This window comes from Barbus barbus (assembly GCF_936440315.1).
Source record: "Barbus barbus genome assembly, chromosome: 18".
In the NCBI taxonomy this organism is placed as follows: domain Eukaryota; kingdom Metazoa; phylum Chordata; class Actinopteri; order Cypriniformes; family Cyprinidae; genus Barbus; species Barbus barbus.
The window spans coordinates 8,590,896-8,608,262 of NC_136746.1; the positions used below are offsets into that span (position 1 = coordinate 8,590,896).

Genomic DNA, 17,367 nt, shown 5'->3' on the forward strand with positions numbered 1-17,367 from the left:
GGGATTGCAAAATAACTCTTTATGAGAAGAACAATTTTCAAACAACATACAGTACAGAAGATTATTAGGTTTATAAATACTAAAGAATGTAGAGTCAAGAATTCAACAATTTTGTCCCTGTTTGGAACATGTTGCAGCATATTTGCAAAAACTATTGCAGTTAGAAAGAAAATTTGTTGTGTTCAGCCATTCTGTGTTGTGTTTATGTTTTGGTCACAAGGGCGGCGCTATTTTAGTGCTGTGTTTACAGTGTATTATATAATAATAAAGACTTTTTACACTACACAAAACCCTGGGCTAACATGTTTTTCATCATGCTAAAGGAGCTTTAAAAGATGTTAGCTATCTGGTTAAATTCGCCCAGACTGAGGGCCAGATTTACTAAACAAGCCAAATTAGCACTAGAGCACAAACAAAAAAGTACAAATGGGAGTGGAAATTTCTGGAAGTGATTTACTGACAATGCTCTAAATAAAGAAAACAGACGCAACATCTTATTTCCATAATGTCAAGCACAAAATGTGTTAAAACATGCTTTTTTGGGGCGGTAAATAGCGCAAATGAAAGTAGTAAATTCACTACTGCAAAACTTAGTAAATCATGTTGCGTGATTCATTTAAAAACTCTCCTCCCATAAAATTTGGCGCCTACATCAGCCCCAAAAATAACTCATTTTTTAAAATAAATTTTCATCTTCAGTAATTCCTGACAGTACTTTTTTTAACGCTAAAAGAGGGTTTGTGAAATCCAGTCATTATAATAGAAATCCGATTGGACATTTCGACTGGAAGTTTCCCATGCGCATTTTGCTTATGTTCAATTTGATCACACAAATATGCTTTGTTGACTAACAGAAAGCTGCTTAGTTTGAAAGTGACAGTGTGTTTAAGGTCACATTTACTGTTGCTAGTTCAAATTCGTAGGCATTTCAATAGAAATTCAAGAATTTTGTGTCAGGGCCGAAACAATCCATACGCAGATTTCTCTTCAGATTCAAGTTTTTCATGTGAATTCACCAAACCGAGCAATGGAAATCTGATTGGTTTGAAAGTTAATTCCTGGGTGAGCAGTGCTTCATACACAATTCACAATGGACTTTTTATGCCTATTAATTAGCTAATGTGATCGTGCCTTTAGCCACTGAATTAATGAGCGTTCATATTTACAGTTGCTTGGCGAAGTTTTGCAGGCAAAATCCAGTCATTTCCACATGAGTTTCACGCAAAGTCGAAAAAAGTTCCCTACCCAGTTTCCGCTCATATTCAAGTTGGCCATGCAAATTCCCAGAGCTGAACAACAGAAAGCTGCTTGATTTGAAAGAGATATCTGGGTGATCAATGCTTTATACATCTCTATTGACAACAGACCTTTTTTGCCCCCAAAATGTTGCTGATATTTCACTAATGTGACTACATCTTTAGACCATTGCCTTTCAACAGAGTAAAAAGCTTAAACGTGCAATGTTATTGTTATACAGTATGTGTCATTAAAGTGATTGAAGAACAGCATTCGGTCCAGTCATTCATACACACGTGTATGAGTGTGAGAGACGCGTCAGAGTTCTCGTGGGATGATGGTGAAGGGCCGTATAGGGCAGCTGGACTCCAGCTCCAGTGCGGTGAGGAAGCAGTCGGGAGCCTGTGCGCTGGCTCTGCTCTGTAGCGCCTCCCCTAGATTGCTCCAGGCCTCGTGTGCCGTGTTTTCCACCTGTATCGCGTCCCTCAGTATCTTCTCCCCGAGACCCACACGGCCTGTGTGCACCAACAACTTCCCCTGTGGACAGGAAGGGAGAGTAAAGCTATTTTTTGTTCTGTTGTGTAAAGACGTATTTTTACAGAACTGAACATTTAATTTGTTTTGTGGGCAAGAAAAACATGAGTGTGGGGAGTTTGTGATGGTGTGCTGATGTTACACATCACTCTATACATAAAAGTGTTTGTATGGATAAAGTGGAAAGTGTTAAGGCCCGTTCACACCAAGCATGATAATTATAAAGATAACGATAAATATAGTTCTAAAAATCATTCTCAATATTAAAGAATAGCAGAGTCCACACCACGGCTATAACGATAAAGGCACAGAGAAACGATATCATTGGAATCACTTTAAGAAAATGTTTTTTCCAGCTGATGAACGATAAAAACATTGATGGCCAATTGGAATCAATCCTGCTATAATGAGCTTGAGAATTTAAAGCGCGCGCTTACAGACGATATCGTCCGCTGGTGTGGACGCTAATATCGTTATCTTTATAGTTATCGTTGTTTGTGTGAATGGGGCTTTAAACTTGTAATCAGTACAAAACAGTTTCAGGGTACACTACAATACACAACAATAACGTAATGTAATTGGAAACATTTCTTCTTTGCATTTTGTTAAAGTTTCGCAAGCAGACGACAACACTGTCAAAAACATCTCTATTCACACAGATCCACAAAAAAGAATACAAACTTCTGTTATGAAACTCTAGATGACACAGGCCGATAGGTTCTAAATCATTCTGATATAATCACATCATCATTTACATGGCACATCTGTTTGGTTTCTTTTCACATCAGGAGCCAATGAGCTTGCTGCTCAACATTCAAATACTTGGCTAGTGCTTGCTGTAGCAGTTACAGAGCACTTTAGAAACCCTCCACCTTCCCCAGCTCCACCTGTCTAGATCTGCAAAAGGTAATTTTATGTATGTTATATATGGGGGTTATTTCATGTATGTTATATGTGGAGCAGCAGTATTTCTTACATGCTCACAGCAACATGTATTGGCAGTAGCAAGTCTCAGTACTTGCAGCAGCAGCAGCATAGCAGATCTATTCTGCCAAGACCAAACACATTAACATTGCCATGTATTCTACCATGCTAAACTCTCAGAGAGTTGTCATGACAGAACTACAAATGCTGTATTATTCATGCCAGGCCAGTAATTGGCAATGCCAATTTGTAAAGCAACACTACGCTCCTGCAAACTTATGCATTCCTATAGGCTGAACATGTAAAATGCATGTTTATGACATCATGCACAATGCAATGCATGCTCAAACTTGCACTTTGAAACCCATTTTCAAAAGTTTGCATCTTCTGTTTACATGCATCTTTGCATGTAAATAAATAGCCAAAACACATAAAAACTATTACATATTTAGCTGAAAACTGTGTCGTGGAAAAGGCCCTTTAAAAAAAAAAAAAAAAAAAAAAAAAGGGTTCATCTGAAGGGAAAAAAACACCTTTTAAGCCATTTGGAGGTCAAACAAATATAAAAATGTATAAAATATGGTCAAAGGTTAATGAATATTGAGGTTCATGTAGTTCAAACAGTAAAGCATGGCTTTACTGCATTTCTTTCTTTGGCCTACACATACAGTACACGTACATACATACTTGCAACTTACTACACTTATAAAATGTACAGTCTTCATTTCCTGGAAAATGAACTAAAACCATTTATTATAAATCATGGACTGCACTCTGTTTGTAAAAGCGTATATATGCATATTTACCAATGCTTTGGCAACGTGAAGCCTTTTCCCCCATGCCAATAAAGCTTCTTGAATCTGAAATCTCAATGTAATTTATATTGTAAATTAACAGTATTGTATGAAAAGTGTGTTTAGAACAGCAGTGTATGTTGGTGTGTATGCCTAGAGTTAAATTGTGTTACTTTCCCTAATCCTGCCAACAACAGCATGATTTACTCATTGCAGTTATATTTCATCGTCCCCTCTTTCAGCACACATACACACACCAATGCAGAGTTTTATTTCTGGGTGGTAGCACATGACTGCTGATTATGCAGGCACTTCAAAAGCCAATCACAGAGGAGAATGACTCCGCTGGGGAGAGGGAAAAGTGAAGAGGGAAAAGTGAGGCAGGAAATGAGGCTCTCACATGCACAAGTGAAAGAAGCAGCCAAAGGCAGAGCATGTTTTGAAAGAACGATCATAACACAGCTGCAGGAATACACTGACTGACAGGCCTGTGGACCAATCGCAGCTCAGCAAGAGGCTGTACTGGTGATTGTACCTGGACGACTGAACAGCAAAGCACACGCTGGCGGTTTTATAATGTAAATAGACTTAAGGCTGGCACATGTGGACATAAAAGAGCTAAGTTTTATGTAGTGATGTAGAGGCGCCACTTGAAGAACTGACGTAAGGTCACAGCCCTGCATCTGAACTCTGTAATCCAACGGGATACTGATTCCATCCAGCTGGGACCAGCTACGATTACAAGTGTCATCTACTAGACAGACAATACACACACAGTACGAACACTAATTCATGTTTTTTCAAGAAGACAAACATAGATACACCATTGATTCATGTGTAAACACACAACTAGATTTACAGAGAAACACAGCAGCCAGAACATTTACACATGCAGAGACCTGTATTCTCGTTGTTTCTTCGCATTATGACTTGGTGCAACTATTATGATAAAACAAATTAATTCAATATTTGATCTGCACATTTTAAAGCAAAGCACGGCACTATGTTCATTTCCACACGTGCAGCTCACAATCCAGTTTTCAGTCTTTCAGAGCAAGTCAGTTTGCAATAAATGTTGCTCCACATGAATTCATCCCTACATTTGCTCTGCTCTTTCGTCGCTTATAATGAAATAAATATAAGATGGTTTAATATTTTTAAATTAAAATATAAATATTATTATTGTAATGTTACAGTAATATCAAGCTGCTTTTTTAATAGTTTGATTTTTAATTTTACAGTGAAATATTACAATGGTTTGTTTATTTTTTTATTTAATAACAATAACAATAATAATAATTATTATTATTATTATTATATTGACATCATATCCAAAATTTTTAGGCCAAATTGTGCAGCCCTACAAAAAAGCACAGCAACCTGGAGCTTTTTAAAAATGTATTTTAAATCACAAATTTTATCACAAAAATCTCAATTAGATCCCCCTCCCCCATTTGAAAATTAAGAAATTAAAAACATAAATATTAGTATTGTAATTTCACCAAATTGTATTTTTTGAATGTAAAACAAAAGTATTATTTTTCTAAAATACTAAATTTTTAATTTACGCTAAAATAATATTATTACAGTACTCATATTTCTTACTTTGCATAATAATATTACTAATAATAATAATAGTTGTTGTTTTATAATTATATTAATGCATAATCACAATATTTTTAGCCAAATTGTGCAAAGCATCCCTACAAAAAAAAAAGCACAGCAAACCGTGTGTCAGAGAGTCACAATCACAGTCACCGCCGTCAACAGCAATTACCAGATTACAATCAACTGAGTTCTAATCATCCGCACATGCAATCCCTCATCAGCACTCCCATAAGTACCACTCTGTCTCTGACACTCATCGTCTGGTCTACGGTTCACTACCCTGAATAGTTACCCGACTCACTCAGTTACCCATTCACATTTACCTGTGAATTACTTACCTTGTTGTTTTCCCAGAACTACTCCTGCGATCCTCCAGCGTTGACTCCTGTTCTCTCGGGCTCATGATCTCCAAGTATCCTGTGAAAGAGACTGTTCAGTTCCCAGCCATGACACTCAGTATTGGACATTGCTTCAGTCACTCACCTGCTTCTCTCACCTCTCCATCTGCATTCAGTCAATAAATCCTCTGTATTACTACTTACCAGAAAACTTTGTGACAGAAAACTGGACCAACACCGTCACTCCCATGGATTCCCGGCCTTCGTCACCTTCCGACATCCTGAAGGAGCTGGTCAACACTCTTCCGGCCTCGCTCATGCCAGCTCCACCCCCTCCATCTGCCTCTGCCAGTCCCATGGCATTACCGGCTGCCTATGCGGGTGATTCGGCTGAGTGTGGTGGCTTTCTCCTACAACTGGCGTTGTATATTGAGATGCAGCCACAGAAGTTTTCCACCGATCGCTCCAAGGTAGCCTTTTTAATCTCCCTTCTCTCCGGTCGAGCATTATCATGGGCTGGAGCCATATGGAACGCTAATACTGCCATAATTAATTCCTATGAAGTATTTACTAACCATTTGAAGGAGGTGTTCGGTTCAGCTACCGGAGTGCTCATGGTGTCGGACCAGCTACTGCGCCTGCATCAAGGCACTTCCTCTATCTACGAGTACACGTTGCAGTTCCGTACTCTGGCGGCAGCTAGCGGTTGGAACAAAGCGGCTCTCCTCAGCGCTTATAGGCAGGGATTGGATACCAATATCCGCGCTCAGATGGCGATATATGACTTTTCCGTAGTATTGGAAAGCTTTATGCAAAAGGCCAACTGAATCTCCCAACGCTTATCTGCCTGCCACACCACCGAAGTCGCTCACCAGTCTGTCTCACCGGCCAACGGTTCCCCAATACCAGAACCCATGCAAGTAGACACAGCTCGTCTCTCCAGCCATGAATGTGCCCGCCGATTGGCAGCTGGGCTGTGCCTCTACTGTGGTTCTGCTGACCATTTCATCAGATCCTGCCCCATCAGACCCCCACGTCAAGCGGTGAGTACTCTCCAGATAGACCCTGTAACTTCCAAGCTTTCTGTGCTTACTGTACAACTATTCACTCCAGCCCAATTCGTTACAGCCTCTGCCCTTGTCGACTCGGGCTCCTCGGGCAACTTCATCTCCCAAGACCTCCTAAGTTGTTTACACCTGCTCCGCCAACGGCATGCCCGGGAGCTCTGAGTCGAGACAATCAATGGAAAGCCGCTAGGACGTAGGTATGTGAAGTTTGAGTCTCCCCCGATGAAGCTTAAGAACGGCAACCTGTATGAGGAGGAGGTCAAATTTCTGGTACTGGAGGAACCCACTGTGGATATCATCCTGGGGCACCCCTGGCTCATACTCGATTCTCCAGTGATCAGATGGGAGTCAAGTGAGGTAATTCACTGGAGAAAATTGTCATCAACACTGTCTCAAGGAAATTCCACGTCCACCTCTCAAGTTACCCGCCGCTCAGGTCGCCTCCACACGTGTTGAGAGTCCCGAGTCCGGCGTGACTCCCGCTATCCCATCTGATTATAGAGTGTTCCAGGATGTCTTCAGCAAGCAGGCAGCCACCCAGTTACCACCCCATCGCCCATGGGACTGTGCTATTGATCTACTGCCTGGATTTAAAGTCCCTAAGGGTAGAGCGTATCTGTTGTCCATCCCAGAGTGCAAGGCTATGGAGGAATACATCAAAGAGGCTCTTAACCAGGGTTAGATCCGGCCATCCAGTTCACCAGCGGCATCAAGCTTTTTCTTCGTGGGTAAGAAGGACGGGGGCTTGAGGCCATGTATTGATTATCAAGCTCTGAACGCCCAGATTGTCAAGCTCCCATATCCACTTCCCCTGGTCCCGGCCGCTCTCAAGGAACTCCGTGGGGCCCACACATTCTCTAAGCTGGACCTGCAAAGTGCGTACAACCTCGTTCGAATCCGGTAGGGTGATGAGTGGAAGATGGCATTCATTACTCCTTCCGGCCACTATGAATACCTTGTGATGCCGTATGGCCTTTCCAACGCCCCCTCAGTCTTCCAGGAGTTCATGAACGAGGTGTTCCGGGAGTTCCTCCACCGCTTTGTGATAGTCTACATCGATGACATCCTTATTTACTCCTGGGTACCAGGGGAAGGTAACAGCAGTTACTGAATGGCTGACTCCCCAGTCTGTTAAGGAGCTGCACAGATTCCTGGGATTCACCAATTTCTATCGCCGTTTCATCAAGGATTTCAGTCTGTTCACAGCCCCGCTTACCACCCTGCTCCATGGAAAGCCCAAGTCCCTGTCCTGGAGTTCCAGCACCCACGAAGCCTTCGAAAGCCTCAAGACCGCATTCAGCACGGCCCCCATCCTTTGTCATCCAGACCCCCATGCGCCATTCGTGGTAGAAGCGGACACCTCCACCATGGGAGTCGGGGCTGCGCTGTCCCAGCAGTTTGGTGAGCCTCCATGCCTTGTGCATACTATCCAAAGAAACTGACCCCAGTGGAGCAAAATTATGACATCGGAAACAGAGAGCTGTTAGCCATCAAGCTGGCCCTAGAAGAGTGGCGGCATTGGCTGGAGGGAGCTAATCATCCTTTCACAGTCATCACCGATCACAAGAATCTCCAGTACTTCCGGGAAGCAAAAAGGCTCAATCCCTGACAAGTCCGCTGGGTCTTGTTCTTTACCAGGTTTGAATTCACCATAACATACTGTCCTGGAAACCGTAATTGCAAGGCTGGCACTCTATCCCAAATACACTCACCCAATCGCGGTCCACAGTTCATCTCCCATGTGTGGAAAGCCTTCTTTCGCCAGCTAGGAGTCACGGTAAGCTTGTCCTCCGGTTACCATCCGCAGACAGACGGCCAGGCTGAGCGGAAGATCCAAGAACTCGGACGGTACCTCCAGGCATACTGCCAGGAAGATCAGTACTGCTGGAGCCGTTTCCTCCCGTGGCCCAAGTATGCACAGATTTCCCTCCGTCAGAACACCACGGGCCTTACGCCATTTCAGTGCATACTCGGCTACCAACCTCCGCTCTTCCCATGGACGGGGGAGCCATGGGAGGTTCCAGCTGTAGACCACTGTTTCCGGGCGAGCAAGAGGGTGTGGGACTCAGCTCACATCCACCTCCAGCGGGCAGTGCGGAGACAGAAGGACTTTGCGGATGCCCGGCGCGCTCCAACTCCCATAAGTAACACTCTCTCTCTGACACTCATCGTCTGGTCTACGGTTCACTATCCTGAACAGTTACCCGACTCCATTCACATTTACCTACGAATTACTTACGTTGTTGTTTTCCCAGAACTACTCCTGCGATCCTCCAGCGTTGACTCCTGTTCTCTCGGGCTCACGATCACGAAAGAGACTCTGTTCAGTTTCCAGCCGTGACACTCAGTATTGGACATTGCTTCAGGCACTCACCTGCTTCTCTCACCTCTCCATCTGCATTCAGTCAATAAATCCTCTGTATTACTAACCTGTTTCTCCTGGCTCTGTTTGTGACACCGTGACCTCTTTTAAAAATGCATTTTAAATTGCAAATTTTATTCCAACCATAAAAAGATTAATTAGATTAGCTCTTTTGTGGCTTGGGAGTGAATGTGCAGGCAACCAAAGTGGTTTCCAAAATATAAAATACAATAACGCACCCTAAAGGATCCTAGCAGACCAAATTCAATGTTACAACATGGTTACTTGATGACCAAAGCAACATCAGTCTGTGAAAGCATGAAGTGCCCTCTGCCTTGACTGATTTTAATGCATGCCACGTCTCATATAAAATGGCCTTAACACTGGTTCTATGTCTCATTATCAGCTCTCTTGCACCGTATGATACAATTGCCTGGTTGCTAGGCATCCCATAAAGGCATGGAGGAGTGAAGTGTTATAAATAATGCATTTGCATTATCTAATCTACTTGACAGGCCAATGGAAGAGAACCAGAAGGAGGGAAAGAGGCATAACAAACAGAGAAAGATATGAAATAGCACATGTATAGGCAGAAAGAGAATCAAATGAGATGCTGAGTCACAGCCTAGTAAACTCATATGACATGAGATTGTGTATGACTCACCTCAGCTGACATCCCAAAATGAAAAATACCCAACCAGATGCCCTGAGAAATGACTCAAACACACACGTCCATGTGGATCCCACAGACGCAGATTCATATATATGCTGTAAGTGTGAGTTTTAATGACGTTACCAAATGAGTTGTATAAAAATGGGCCGAATTGCATATGGTTAAATCAAGCAGAGCTCCTCTGTCCTCAACTGCACCCTGCCATCTCCCACCCTTATTTAAAGGAGTAGCTCCTCAAAAATGATGCTGATGAATGTTGTTTTATGGCGCAGAGGGACAAAGGAGCTGTTGGCTCATGGGACTGGTGTTTGAAGCCTGTCCCATATTTTGGCTATATCTTTTAGTGTTTATTGAAATAAAGAAAAAAAATATTCATTTGGGTGGGTGCCTTTTTACTTAAAGAATACAAAGTCTATTTGTAGTACCACAATTTTTTTTACTTATTATAATTTTAAGGACGCCCCTCTCTTTAGCATAATGACAAATCATTATTATTAGTATAATACAAAAAATTAAATAAAATAAAAATAATATTGTTTAAATAAAAATACAATTGAAAGTATTTTACATCATGATAGTATTGGTTGTACATTGACTGACTAAAAAGAATGATAGCTCTCTTCAGGTATTTCAGAAAAAAATATTATAATGAAATCTATATTTAGAATAAATGAGAATTGCAAAAAAAAAGGAAAACATCCAGATGCATCACCTTAATTAATATTTGGGCCTAAAAATATTTATTTTCCTTTGTATTCTTTCGATTTTAAAGTCTGCATGAAACTGCATTTTCTAAATGCATGCTATTTTGTCTGATTATAAATTATTCACAATTGTCTCTCTTTTTTAATTTGATCTTGTAATGTATAATCAAAATATCATAATTCGATCCATTATAATTTCTCTTTGGTAACATATACCGCATTAGTCCACTTAAACTCCGCCCCTTTCTTACATTCGACTGTAAGATCACATTCAGATCTGCCTCGATCCAATCAACAACCGATTGATTTAATCAAGTCTACATGTTTTTCTTTTTCAATAATCTTTTCAATAATAATAATAATAATATAAGTCACAATATGGAAGTAAAGATCTGTCTCTACTTTAATTACATCACAACTCAAGGTGACTTGGAGATGTTTCCATGAGATTTACCTGGTTTTGGAACAGAATGTGAGTAAACTGTGTCATAATTTTCCATTTTTGGGTGAACCGAGAGGCTCTGAAATAAATTGTCTCAGAGGAAGTACAGAAGTAATGAGAGCGCTGCTGCTCTAGTCACAGGTGTCACGAAGAACAGAAATGTTTAACCTCTCCTCATTGGATCCAGCTGATGAATTCCCTCAAACTTCCACCTCAGTTCAATCTTATCTGCTTAATCCTGAGAAATCAGTGCTGTGATGCTCTGATGAAGACCGGCTGTGTCTCTGTGTGTGTGTGTGTGTGTGTGTGTGTGTGTGTGAGTGTGTGTGTGTGTGTGTGTGTGAACTATGCAGGGCATCACCAGCCAGCTCAGAATTAGTTCTCATCAGCTCAGGGAATTGATATTATACGTCTTTTGTCCAAAAATAGCGGGGATGTGTGCTCTGATTGGCCAGATATAGGGAGAAAATGGCCTAGCTTCACTCCGGTTACTCCAGTGAAGATGAGTAATGAAGGGCCTGACATTATGCAGTCACAATGAGAGCAGAGAGTGGAGGCAGAGCTAATGTTAGCACACATCACTGTGGGTTGTAAAGATGCACGTACTGTACTGCATGTACAGTAAATTGCATATGCAATAACTCAATCACCATATCCCAGGACTCCAGTGGTCGTCAAAGCTTTTCACTCTGATTGACTACCATGAAATATCCATTAATATGAATTTATTATCTCTTGATGTTTGCTTTGTCTCTCTTTTGCTTTAATGACAGCAGCATGCAAGTTTGTGTCAAACACGATTTGAGAATGATCAGAAGAACATCATGAGCCTCAATGGAAGCAAGAACATCTCACTGTCTGTAAAAAAGATCACATGATCACATTTAATTGACTAAAATGCCATAATTTCATTGTAGTCTCAGACTGTTGGATTCAAGTCAAGTTATTTTAGTATTATTTATATACTATTACAGTAATAATTATGCTAACACTTTAGTATAGGGACCAGTTCTCACTATTAACTAATTGCTTATTAGCATGCCTATTATTAACAAATTGGCTGTTTATTAGTACTTATAAAGCACATATTCTGCATGACTATATTGTATATCTCTAATCCTACCCAATACCTAAACCTAACAACTACCTTACTAACTATTAATAAGCAGCAAATTAGGAGTTCACTGAGGCAAAATTCGTAGTTAATGGTTTGTTAATAGTGAAAATTGAACCTTAAAATAAAGTGTGACCATAAATATTAGTATTTTGACTTAACTCTTCCTTTTAATATATTTTTAGTTTTTTTATCTTCATTTTAGTTTACGTTTTAGTAACTCTCTTACTTGCTTTTGACATTTTTATTACTTAAAAAAATCTATCTTTGTTTCAATTTAGTTTTTTTTTCCAGCTTTAGCATTTTTAGCACTTCAATTTAAACTTATTTATCTCAGATAGTTGCCAAGGCAACATTTCTATTTTTTGTAGTGGTAACATTTTTCATCATATATTGGCCCGGTTTCACAGACAGGTCTTAGACTAAACCAGGATTAGGCCATAGTTCAATTAGGACATTTCAGTAATTTTTTTATAAACATGCCTTATTAAAAACATTACTGGTGTGCATCTTGAGACAAAACAAAGGCACTGAAATATTTAAAGATCAATCAATGCAAGTTGCTTTCAGTTGAAACAGCTCAGACTTACATTTTAGTCTGGGACTAGGCTTAAGCCTTGTCTGTGAAACCGGGGAATTGTATTTTATTTCAGCTTTATTTCAATTACTAGACAGTGATTTCAGGAATCCACGTGTTCGGGAATTTCACGTGAGTTTGAAAAATTTCCCCACGCAGATTAAAGTTGCGCATGTGGATTTGCCAAAAATTTACATTTTTCTTTTTTCTTAATTAAAATAAAGCTCCAATAAAATTAAATAATGTATATATTTGATAAAAAAAACTTTTTAAGCAATAAAAAAAAATTGCTGCCTTGGCTAAAAAAGAAGTACTAAAATTACTAACACTGAAATAGCAACAAATTAAAGATAAACAATAAAATGACAAATAAAAATGACAAAAACACAACAAAATTACTAAAATAAACTACATTTTTTAAATAAATAAACCAACAACAACAACAAAAAACACAAAGTATTATAATAGCATAGTACTATAATAGTAGTGATTTTTGTTTCATATATTTTAAGTTTTTATTTTAATTTTAGTTTAAGTTTTGTAATTTTGTTTTGTGCTTTGTCATTATTGTTACAATTTCATTATATTTTTGTAACAGTAATTTTAGTACTTCAATATTAACTTTTAATTTAGTTGCAAAGGCAACACTGTATATATATATATATATATATATATATATATATATATATATATATATATATATATATATATATACACACACACACACACACACACACACACACACACACACACGCACACATATACACACACACACACACACACATACACACACGTTTGTTTTTGTGAAAAGTGGGGACATCCCATAGGCGTAATGGTTTTTATACTGTACTGTGTGTGCTACTGCCCTACACCTACCCTACGCCTAAACTTAGCCCTCACAGGAGACTGTGCATTTCAACTTTCCCAAAAAAAACTCACTCTGTATGATTAATAAGCATTTTGAAAAGTGGGGACATGGGTCAATGTCCTGAAAAGTCACCTTCACCTTGTCATACCTGTGTCATTACACAAATTTATGTCCTCATTTGTCACAAAAACGCACGCACGCACGCACGCACACACACACACACACAGAGTGATGGCCAAAATTATTAGAACACTAATATTTTCACCAGCTAAAAATGGTTTTAAGTCAGTTTTTTCCATTTTTTGTTGTAGTGTGTCAGTAGGAAATATCAGTTTACATTGCCAAACATTATGTTTGCCATTAATTGGACAACAGCCAGTGCTCCACACAGAGATCTGATCTGATCATCATCCAATGATGAAGAATGACATGAAGAAACAAACTGAGACAGACTAAATCCAGAAGAACTGTGGCAACGTCCCCAAGACGCTTCAAGAAACCTCCCTGCAATTTCAGCTTCATTTCAATGATCAAAAATTACTTTAGTTATTGTTTTAGTTGACACTACCAACAGTGGTGTGGGTTGAATATGCTAAAGTGAGTGAGTGTGTGTGTGTGTGATGTACAGCATGTGTCACTCACCAGGTGCAGCAGTATGTGGTGTCCTCTGGGGTTGATGGCGAGAGCTTCATCATACAGGCTCTTGGCCTCTGTGTCGTTGCCCCTGAGCTCGGCCACGCGGCCCTTGAGCAGCAGCACTGAGTGTGAGGCGGGGAAGAGAGTTCCTGCCTCCTGCACACAGAACTGAGCTTCCTTCATCCGCCCGTCAGCCATGAACAACTCTCCTGCTCGGCACCACATCACAAAACATAAAACGACATTATGAGATACATAATTGCACTAAAAACCATAGTATTGCAGTTACAACTCTTCATTTTCATCGACTGCATTGTCATATTGTGAGATTCTCTTATTGATATCATTGAGTACATGATGATTCATCTTTATGAAACGGCTCTGATTTCACAGCCATGACACAGCCATCTGGAATATAAACTCTCAAAGATGTATCTGCTGTCCCGGCATCGCTCAGAGTAAGCAATGAATACCAACATGCTCCAGCATTTCAGACAAGCTGAATCGCACGCACGTTGCATTTTGTTCTGTCCAGATGATTTCAAATACAGCTTTGGCAACATTTGCGATTGCAAATACATGCTGACCTCCCCCTCCACCCAAAATCTCACACACATGGTCACAGAGGGATATTCATGGCCATGTCTAAATAAGGCCATGTACGGAGCGCTGTGTAAGCATCTGCAGTCCTACTCTGGCAATTAGGACTCACCACGCCAAATAAACTGTGTTCATATCAACTGCTGTCTGTTGTGTGTTTGTGTTTGTTTACACAGAATCCCTGATGGGACAATTTAGGCAGCAACTATACCAAGAAAGAAGGGTTTACAATCATTTGGAAGCGGCGTACATGTTTTTCCTTCACACTTATCTAAATTATTTCAGACTTAACTGCTTAACATACAGACTCTATTCAAACTTTGTTTTGTAGATAATAGGAATCAATGTGATTTAGGTGGCGAAAGATTTCCCCATATTTCCCCAAGAATTTGCAACGAGTTAAAGTTTATCATGTTAATTCAGCAAAAATTCAGAAGCCATTTCATATATATATATATATATATATATATATATATATACAGTGCCCTCCATAAGTATTGGAACAGTAAAGACAAAATTGCTCTGTTGGCTGTGGAGTCAAGACATTTGCAAATATGATTAAAAGATGAATATGAGACAAAACTACAGAATGTCACATTTTATTATTAGCCGTTTCAACACATTCATGTTTTACCAAATAAAAAGAACAGCACTTTTAGAGTTCATCCCACTCATTGATGTGAGCATAAGTATTGGGACAGTTGAACATAAGGCAGATATAAAAGATTAAAAGCTATTATTTAGTTGCAGATCCCTTGCACACAATCACAGCAGTGAGTCGGTGACCCATAGACATCACCAGACTCTTGGTCTCATCCTTTGAAATACTTTTTCCAGCCTTTAATTGACTTGAGCAATCTAAGACTTTCCATTTGTTTGATCATTTAGCATCACTGTCTTTCTGTTGCACTGTGGAGCTTCTGTCACTACAACAAATTCCTTGTATGTGTAAACATACTTGGCCAATAAAGCTCATTCTGATTCTGATTCTGATTCTGTTTGCCCTTATAAATTCCTTGACTGAACTGGCAGGGTGTTTTGGGTCATTGTCCTGATGCAATATGAAGCACTTCCCAATGAATCTGGTGGCATTTTCTTGAATATTGGTAGGCAAGATGGTTTTGTACCCTTCCAAATTCATTCTGCTGCTGTCATCATACATTAAGCCATCAGTAAAGTTGAGAGGGCCTGTTCCAGAGACAGCCATGCATGCCCATGACATGACACCACCTCCACCATGCTTTACATATGAGGCTGTATGCTTGGGATCATTGCAGTTCCCTTTTTTTTTCTCCACATTTTTGCTTTCCCATCACTTAGATAAAGGTTCATCTTTGTCTCATCGGTCCATAAACACAGTTCCAAAACTCTTCTGGCTCACCTTTGTGCTTTTTTGCAAACTCTAATCTTGCCTTTCTATTTTTGGTGCTGGTCAGAGGTTTGCATCTTGCTGTGTAGCTTCTGTAATTCTGTGTCAAAGTCTCCTGAGGACAGTAGATTGTCAGAGCATCACCCCAGCATCATCCCTCATCTTCTTCCTGGTTTGTGTGTGTCATGATCGAATGCAAGATTCAGAATGCAGAAGTAATGGATATAACTGATACGACACATTCCCTGCTTTTAATATCTGAAGAATTAATGCAACAGGACACAGCTGATCACTTAGAAAGACCTGTGAGGAAACTGCTCCAATACTTATGCTCACATCAGATAGAGGGATGAACACTAAGTGCGCTGAACTTCTTAGCTGGGAAAACATCTACTGTATATGTTGAATCACCCAATAATAAAATGTGACATTCTGTAGTTTTGTCTCATATTCATCTTTTAATCATATTTGCAAATGTATTGACTCCACAGCCAACAGAGCAATTTTGCCTTTACTGTTCCAGTACTTTTGGAGGGCACTGTATATACAGTATATATGTATATGTATGTATGTATGTATGTATGTATGTATGTATACATATTATGAGGTGCCAACAGGAAATAATTATATAAAAATCTGAATATATAAATTGTGAATATATAGTTATGTCTGAATATATAGTTATGTCTGAATATATAGAAGTAAATATGAATATATCTATTTCCTAGATTAGAAAGGTGAATATGCTATTGTTTTCATTTCTAATCAAGATTTCCCCTCATTTCCTTGTAGATTAAATCTCATTTTGCTTGTAAGGACTCTAGCTGTTGTGAATACTATTGAAACAATCAATAACTCCAGCTTACTTCTGGGTGTGCGACTGGGCTACTACATCTGTGACACTTGCTCTGATGCATCAAAGGCCATTCAGAGCACTGAGCAGCTTCTCGCTGTGAATGGCACACTGCCTGTCCAATGTGAGGTGCTTGAAAGGCCTAAATCTATATATTCAAAATTTACATTTATATATTCAGAATTACAACAACTATATATTCAAATTCACTTCTATATATTCAGACGATAACTATATATTCAGATTTACATTTATATATTCAGAATTATAACCATATATTCAGATTTACGTCTATATATTCACAATTTACATTTATATATTCAGACTTATAACTATATATTCAGATTTACATTTATATATTCAGACTTATAACTATATATTCAGATTTTTATATAATTATTTCCTGTTTGGCACCTCATAATATATGTATATTTGTATGTATAATACAATTATGTATATATGTATATATATGTATATATATATATATATATATGAGTGTATATATATATATATAAATAAAGACCATCGACTCTACCGTGCGACTCCACCGGGCAGGGACACCGGCAAGGGATAGTAGTAGCTTTTTATTTAATTTTTTCATTGATATGTTTATTATTTAAATGTTGTTGTTATATGCATGTGTTAATTTTATTTAATTTCTTTATTTT

General features: G+C 39.2%; 1 protein-coding gene across 1 annotated transcript in view; it reads right to left on the reverse strand.

Moving 5' to 3' along the window:
• The window catches only part of LOC306884319 (tetratricopeptide repeat protein 7A-like), a 49,657-nt gene continuing 32,290 nt past the window's right edge, over window positions 1-17,367 (reverse strand). The window contains exons 19-20 of the mRNA XM_079440070.1: window positions 13,884-14,086; window positions 1-1,773 (exon numbers count right to left, since the gene is read on the reverse strand). Of these exons, the coding sequence (XP_079296196.1) occupies window positions 1,555-1,773; window positions 13,884-14,086 (422 nt within the window). The 3' untranslated portion in view covers window positions 1-1,554. The remainder of the gene's footprint in view (window positions 1,774-13,883; window positions 14,087-17,367) is intronic.